This window comes from Octopus sinensis, unplaced genomic scaffold, assembly GCF_006345805.1.
Source record: "Octopus sinensis unplaced genomic scaffold, ASM634580v1 Contig18963, whole genome shotgun sequence".
NCBI lineage: Eukaryota > Metazoa > Mollusca > Cephalopoda > Octopoda > Octopodidae > Octopus > Octopus sinensis.
Genome location: NW_021836151.1, coordinates 169,473 through 177,848, shown reverse-complemented (window position 1 = coordinate 177,848; position 8,376 = coordinate 169,473). Strand labels below are relative to the sequence as shown.

Genomic DNA, 8,376 nt, shown 5'->3' with positions numbered 1-8,376 from the left:
GGTTCAATAAGATATATGATGCCAGCGCTGTGTTTTCAAAATGTCAACAAATTCATGAATAATTAAATATGATACAGTAAAACCTCTGGTGCTCGCCATTTTTGGGACCGAGGAAAAAATGGCAAACAATAGAATTTGGCGAGCAATGGAAATAATCAATAAATTTTTTGACTTTGAAATTTTGAAAACATCTCGGTTTTCGATACTTTCCGATCATAAGTGAGCCTTCCAAGTCATATTTGAGCAAAGAAACAAAGAGAATCGAAAGAAATTAAAAGGAAAAAATCAACTAAAAAAATCTTTAATAGTTTTTTTTAATTCAGCCATGTTTCTAATAACGGTGTCGATTAGTTCCAACAAATTTATATCAAAATTTTCATTTTGATAAAAGAATGACTTTATTCTTTTCAACATTTTCAAAGCCTCTTCTAAATTCACATGAGATTCGTCGTATCTTCATCGTCATATTTTTGTCGTTCTATTAAGGTATTAATCAATCATCTTTATCCGCCGGGTCCAATATTTTCAAGATATTTACCATTTGATCATAATTATCAATTTCAACAGTTGGTTTTTCCAGGCAAAATATGTAAAAAAAAGACCATCTTTTAAGGTTAATTTTTTATGAGTTTCCAGTGGATTTTCTCCATTTTCAATTTTTTCTAACATAAACTCAAATTTAAGTTTATTAAAATGTCCTTTGAAGGATCTAATGATTCCTTGATCCATTGGTTGTAAAATTGTTGTAGTCTTCGAAGGTAGGTAAAGAACTTCAATTGACTCTAAATCAGCTTAAAGTTTATGTGATGGGCATCGATATTAGCAATGTTCTTTTCTTTCAACAAAATTGAATTATCGTCCAGAAAACCCCATATAAGCTCAATGTATTCCATCCAAGTTAATAGTTCGGTATCAATAACAGAATAAGTTAAGTTAGACAATCTCTTCTTATTGGAGAAAATAGGATCAGTAGACATTATTTTCTCTTTTCCAAGTCTTAAATCGTTCACAGCCCTTCGAGATATTTTTTCTTGAAAACAGAAGAAGAAATGTAAGCTATACGGTCCATCGTGAGACTTCTGCTCTCCTCCATGTACGTAATAATGCGATGTTTTTCATTAAAAGACAATCTTGTGCACTTATGCATGTTGAATTTAGCGTGGTTGAAATATTTATATAAAAAATAGTTTAACCAAAAAAAATATTTTTAAAAATTAATGGCGAGATTTAGAAAATGGCGAGCAATAGAATATTTATCAAAATTTACTAGAATTTTTTAATTTTTTGAAAAATATGTGGCGAGCAATAGAGGTGGCGAGTAACAGAGGTGGCGAACCAGAGGTTTTGCTGTAATTCTTTGTGAAGTTTAACCCCAAATATTATTCAAAATGGTTATAAAAAATCAAGTAATAAATATAAAACAAACCATTTACTTTTTGTGGATGAAAAGCTCTGGACTTAAAAAAAATTAATTAGTTTCTTTTTCATTTTATTAATAAGAGCAATATTTGTGGATGAATAAAGTGAATGGATTCTTAACAACTGTTGGACAAAACATTAACAAATATTAAAAATAATTTCAATCAAATTTTATAATTTTTTATGTATTTTTGGAATATTAATTGGAATGGCAGGCCACAGCTTAGGATTGTGTGAATCGTAAATCCGGTCAAAAGTCATCCTCATGGCCGTCTCAAATTCGTGAATCATCTTTGTGGTATTATTGTCCCCGTAAATTTGAATCAACTCCTGCTCTCTTTCCTTTCCTGGCTGTATAACTGGAGTTGCCTCGCTGTGCACTACATTGAACATGTCAACTAATATCCATACATTACAAATACTACCCTGAGACATTTTTATAACTTCAATCTCATCTGAATCTTATTATTATTTAAATAATAATAAATACCATCTATTTTTGTATCAATTTGTGTAATAAATTCTTTCATTTGCTCACTTAACAATAGTTCTTGTTGGTCGCTGTAGTCTTGTTCTATTTCCAAGTCCATTTCATAGTTCTGATTCGATTCAATTTGAATATCTTCAGCAAAATCTGTCGGGTCGGGAGACTTTTTTAACTTGACGTTTTGTTTTTGGTTCATTTCAGAATTTACTCTGAACCATTTCCTCATTTCCTTAACGTGGGTCCAATACATGTGATAACGTGAACAATTTAATTCAAATTGTTAAATATACTATTTGTGTGTTTAAAACAAATTAAAAATCTAATCAAAATAAAATAATTTTAAATAATAAGATATTAAATATAAAATAAAAATATATCCATGACTACAATGAAAACGAATCAAATCAGAGAAGGCCAGTACACTCTTTGTATATACGAACTTGTACATTTCTAAGCCTATAAATACTCAGATAAAAAACAAAAAGTACAAAGAAGCAGTCCTCATTTTGAACGAAATATCCGACATGCATCCAAAGGTGGTCCCCATTGCCATTGACCACAGTCACGTGCCGCCTTATCTCTCCTCGGCTACTGCTATTATGAAATGCAGGACTATGTCCAGGCTGCTGATATGTACGAAAGACTAAGCCAGTTGTATCCCAAAACTGCCCAATATCGTTTATATTACGCACAGTCGTTGCTAAATGCTTGTTTCTATGACGAGGCAATGCGAGTGGTGAGTAAAGTGGAGGAATCGGATTTCAAAGACGAAGTAAAATCACATACCCTAATTCTAAGACATTTAGAATTCGTTTAGCTGTTTTTTACGCAAAAAATGATTTGCAAACATGTAGAGTTAGTTAAATATATTCAAACATAGGCCTTATTACTTGAAAGCAACCACAACGACCTCGACTCTGTCCTCAAATATGGATGTATATGCTACAAAGTAAGTCCCATGTTACAATCACAGGACGGCCGATACCACGACAGTCTGAAATACTTTGAAAAAGCTGTCTCTATCAATGGATCTACTCCAGAACTGCTATATAACATGGCAGTCTGTCATTACAAACTCCAGCAATATGCAATGGCTTTAAGACATGTTGGAGAAATTGTAGAAATGGGAATCAGAGACCACCCAGGTCTTATTCTACAAAAAATTGTAGAACTCGGAATAGGATCGTCAAGTGATGGAATCGACATGCAGAGTGTTGGAAACTCTAATTCTCTACGATTCGGCAATAGTGGAGGCATTCAACCTGAAGGCAGCAATTGAATATCAACTAAGCAACAGTAATGATTTATGATTTGACGGAAATTAAGTTCAAGCAGCCAAAGAAGCCATTTCAGACATTCCTCCGCGTTTAGAAGAAGAGTTAGACCCCGTAACACTCCACAACACAGCTCTGGTCAACATGGACACCCAAGCCAATCAAGGATTTGAAAAATTCCAATATTTATTACAGCAACCCACATGGCCCGAACATACCTTCTCCAATATTTTAATTTTATACTTAAAATACGGAGTTTGTAAGTTTGGGTCACTTTTAGCACTACGACGTGGCTGCCGACGTGATGGCGGACAACGACTACTACGTGGAACATTATTTGAGCACAGTATGAATGTTTTAGTCACTCCAGTACTTGCGAAACTTGCTTGAAGCGACCATTCTAAGCCGACAGTCTCCAGAAGAAGCTTATAAAAAACTAGAAGCACTGGCAGCCCAAGAAACGGATGTTTTAAGACAACTTGGCAAAGAGGTGTTGTGAGTGTTTTAGTTTTAGGTACAAGAATGTCGTTCTCAAAGAAGTGACGAAATTTTGCGTAAAAAAGTGGACGAATATGACGAGGCTTTGGAACGGTAAGAAGAGAATTAAATAATTAGATTTCTGCCAATTTTGATGCAGCAGTCTAAAATTTACTGGGATGTAGAAAACTATCAAAAAGTCGAACGAATATTCCGTTCTTCGGTGGAATTCTGCAACGAAAATGAAGTCTGGCGACTCAATGTGGCTCACGTGCTGTTTATGCAAGAAAAGTACAAAGAGGCAATTAGTTTCTACGAACCAATCGTAAAGAAAAACTATGAAAACGTACTTTGTATGATTTCCATTTCAGACTGTCGACATAAGTGCAATAATTCTGGCCAATTTGTGCGTTTCTTACATCATGATCAACCGGAATGAGGAAGCAGAGGAAATTATGCGCAAGATTGAGAAGGACGAACTGCAGGCATGTTATGAGGAGCCAGAAAGGAGGATATATCACCTCTGCATTGTCAATCTAGTCATCGGGTTTGGCAGTAGACACATTATTAGGACACTTTACTGCTCTAAAGGCAATTTTGAGTTTGGATTGTCCAGAGTGATGAAAAGCATGGAACCCTATCAAAAAAAACTTTCCGTTGACACTTGGTTTTATACAAAAATCACGTTTTTATCGTTGATAAATCACCTGACTCGACAACTTGTGATAATCAAAGACATCATTATTGAGGATTGCATTGCTTTCCTGGAGAATTGTGAGGGTTATTTGTTGTAGAATAATTTTAAGAATATGGCCAGACAGTTCCCGCCAATATTGATTGTAAAAAATCAAATAATCCAGCCAAAAACACGGTGAGTTATGAAGCTAGACTACTCAAGAGTTTTCTCTTGAGATTTTTAGATTAAAATTTTGATTTTATTTGACTAAATAATGGAACTCTTTACCTTTTTTAATTTTATGTTTATTAAATTATTTATAATAAAATATAAGCGCTGTTGTGAGTCATGGCTTCTGCATTTGTGACGAGTAGCGATCTTGAATATGTCGGCATAAAATTTTGTAAAGAATGGTATAATACTTGTAAATAATTATATTAGTAATAACATGTTATATGCCAAGGAAAACAAGGATGAAAAACGTCTATACTACACTGTATTTAGCCTAACTAACAACGCAGTGCAGAAACTGCGGATATTCCGTTCTTTCTGACAGTCCATGTCTCTTTGTGAATAAAATAAGACATGACGTCGAGTAAAATATCAATTTGTGTATTTAAAGTGAACTGAGCCGCATTGTGAGTGATGTAATTACAGACCCCACACTCCCGCGGACCCGTGAGCATCATTGTCCGCGATGTAATCACAGAGAGGCGGTGTTTTTCCAGTCCCGATCTGTACATCCTGAAGTATTTTGGTGTCGTTTTATGCTCAGGCTGCCATGAAATTATATTATGTTTGTACCAATATTAACTGCAAACACAAATGGACTCAGTAATTTTGTTAAAATTGAGTTTTAAACTTTTTTCTATGCTTTAAAAGTAATTAATTTTGCCAAAAATGTAACGAAGTATATCTTTAAACGTTACAGCTTATTAATGAATTTATTTAAAGAACTAAAATCAATGAAATAACTATGAGTTTATCAATTTATGACAATAAAACTGTCGGAAATGTTTTTGTTTTACTCTAAGATTTATTGTACCTCACTCTGTGACAATAAAGTGTGAATTTGTGGTATTTATTCCAGTTCTTTTTCGATTACATTTTTTGTTAAACTAGACAGTGGCTTCATTTAAATTAAAATAGGTTAGTTAGACATATTTGGCATAGGGGAACTGAACGTTTTATGCATATTGTGTGAAGTATTCTATGACAATGACCAATCTTTTCAAATAAACAAAGCCCTGATACATTTTGAGTTTTATATCTTGGTTTTATTTTTTAATTCGATCTTAATGCTAGGAAATACAACTAACCATTAATCTGTTATTAGACATTATATTTTTTACTTTTCCCTTTTCTTTCTATGGGGATTCAAATCTGTGTGACTTCGATAAAGGCCAAATCTTGGATCCAAGATTCACTTTTCATCTCATTTGTGTTTTGACCTTTCATTTCCATTCAGATTTTAATCGCTCTTTCAAATGCCGACATTTCTTTATATGTTCTGCAACTGTATTTCTGATCAAAGAAATTTCTTTAAAAAAATGCGCCTAATCAGGACTGTTTTCACAAGACATTTTTAATGAAATCGCCATCACAATATGATTTCCCATTCATTGCAAGCATTCTGCTGATTTCACAATTTGCAGTAGCTTATGCAGTACTTCGATTGTGATTTTTTGTGAAATGAGTATTGACGAAGTCAGATTATTTCGTAATTCATTAAGCTTTAAAACAGGCATTGAACCTTTTTGTTAAATAAACAACTTAGTACCTTCGAAATAATCGTATGATCTATGATTGGAATTGTAATTCCGTTTTAGGTTGTATTCTTTCGGTATAGCGACTACATATCAAACAATGTATTTTTGCATCTATCGTTGCACAAAAATCGTCGGAATATAACAAATTCGTGAATATCTTCATATTAGGACCCCATATTGTCTCTTAGCTTTTTAAGCTGCTAAAAGCAATTTTTTTATTTAGTTAGTCACCAAATAAAACATGAGGTGCTCAAGACAGTAGGATGTATATCTACAGACTTATATTGTTCTTAACAAGATTTCGGAGAGTATCTCGGTTGATGCTCGCCAATCCTGAAATATAGTCATGAAAAAACTGTCGAAGGTCTATAGAGCCAGTCCTTTTCTAAAATTTAGTGTGGAGAACTACCCTTTGTTTACTTCGAAAGCTGAGGACTTGGTTAGGCAATTAATTAGTTTCTTTTTATTAATAAAAATTGATATAGTCAGTGACATTGACTTTATAAGCGTTTTCTTAGTAATTTATTATTATTAAATTAAATTTTGTATAATAGTTTTTGTTATTTAAAACAAATAGTATAATTAATGGTTATTGGTGATGTGTTGTACATTTTCAGGATTTTGTCAACGTTTACAAAATTTATAAAACCCTTCTGGAATGTGCCGAGTCCTTCCTAGCAGAGCACGATCAATGTAGATTGGAGGACCTCATGCCACCCGAAACGGCAGGTCAAATTCCCCATCTGGAGGAGAGTTGTGAGTAAGCAGAAGTTAGGCATTTATAGTCCAAAATTGCTTGATTTGGACCAACCAAAAGGACGAACAGAACCTCACATCAACCTCCATACAAACTTAGAAAATTTAAAGTATTTATTTATATTTAAAAATGAAATATTTATTAAAATAAATATAATTAGACTTAAAATGGAGGACTCCAAAAAACGTCTTCTCGACAACAACTACATTCAAAAACGAAGAAAATATCAAAGCTATTCTTCCCGCCATTTATATCCAGGAATAGTATTTCCCGCCATTTTACCAGTAGACAAGCAAAGACAAAACCATGTCTCCATTCTCCAACACCCTGGCTTTGACCGTCCAGGTCTTCCGTCCCAACAACCCCTCGGTTGGTCCCCTCTTGTGAGTGCAGAATTCCCCAATCCCCGAGCAAGAGTACGTCGTGTTGGGCCACCAATACCTCAGCAACCTTCGGGATGCAATTCGGTGTCCCCGGGACTTGGAAATTGCTGGAGATTTGAGTTCCCGCGTAGAATTAGAGGTTAACCACAACAGAGCATCGGTTTGTGAATTTATGAGTATTTGTAGGATTTGTATACGTCTGGTCTTTTCTATATTGGGGATTCCTTCTACGATGACTGTAGGAGTCCCTTCTCTTTGAAATATAGCTCGTAATTGGCTTGTATTCTGACTTACAGGCCAATAAAGGAATGGGCGCGAAATTTTACAGGAAATTGTAAATGGCGGGAAAAACTGTCTAAATCGGGAGTATATAAGATGGAGGGGACTCAATTTAGTGATTTGACTGTGCAGTTGGGATATCCCTACGTTTATATGCATCAGGGGAACTGTCAGCATGTTGTTGTGTTCTCGGATGTGAGGTTGCCTTTTTGGGTGATTTGTTAGGCTACTTACGTGCAATGATGAGTTGGATTTTGGGAAGTACCCTCTGAGAATAGGCAAGTCAAAGCGGCTGAAGATGGCATGTCAGTGTTGTAAGATGTTTGTGGCGAGATGGATCACTACTCAGAACAACCTGTGTCCTCATGACCCATGCTATTTGTGTCAGTCGTGCTATTCCTTGCTCTGTTTTGACGAAAGTGGCAATAAAATCGGGAATTTTGTGACTCATTATTATGCGGAGTCTGACTTTGTTCTTTGATTTTTTATTATTTTTTGAGGAAAATGTTTTTATTTTAATTGATCCAAGTTCGTTTACTAGAACATTAAAGTCAGCTTGTTTATGAAAGGTCGTGTAACTATGAATTAAGCATATTTTTAGTCTGTTGTTGTATGGAAAGAATTTGATTTACTAGGAAATCTGATCTTTCCTGTTTTAGAAGATGCATTAATTCTTTAAAAATTTCTGTAAGAATGGATTAGTATCTCTATATTAGGTTATGTAAAGAAAGAATCCGAAATGTTTGAGATCAAACACAATTATTTAAGTACCATAGGTAAAACCGAGCAATAGAATTTGGCGAGCAATAAAATTTTTAAAATGAAAAAATTATTAAATTGTAGTTCTTTTTAAGA

The 8,376-nt window shown here is 34.2% G+C and overlaps 1 protein-coding gene and 1 pseudogene across 1 annotated transcript; both read left to right on the top strand.

Annotated features, from left to right (window-relative positions):
* The first annotated feature begins 2,864 nt into the window (after window positions 1-2,864).
* LOC115231957 lies at window positions 2,865-3,570 on the top strand (annotated as a pseudogene).
* A 241-nt stretch (window positions 3,571-3,811) lies between these two features.
* LOC118761992 (snRNA-activating protein complex subunit 3-like) lies at window positions 3,812-8,002 on the top strand. Its single transcript, XM_036500182.1, has 5 exons — window positions 3,812-3,982; window positions 4,029-4,142; window positions 7,253-7,402; window positions 7,549-7,734; window positions 7,769-8,002. Exons 1-5 carry the CDS (start codon window positions 3,812-3,814, stop codon window positions 8,000-8,002), a joined length of 855 nt encoding a protein of 284 aa, XP_036356075.1.
* The last annotated feature ends 374 nt before the right edge of the window (window positions 8,003-8,376 follow it).

Excerpts from the sequence above, each read along its gene's own strand:
- LOC118761992 (XM_036500182.1), top strand. The coding sequence starts at position 3,812 with ATGCAGCAGTCTAAAATTTACTGGGATGTAGAAAACTATCAAAAAGTC. Across the intron at positions 4,143-7,252 it reads TTGAGAAGGACGAACTGCAG|AATTCCCCAATCCCCGAGCA; the intron begins GCATGTTATGAG and ends TTGTGAGTGCAG. Across the intron at positions 7,403-7,548 it reads TTAACCACAACAGAGCATCG|GAATGGGCGCGAAATTTTAC; the intron begins GTTTGTGAATTT and ends AGGCCAATAAAG.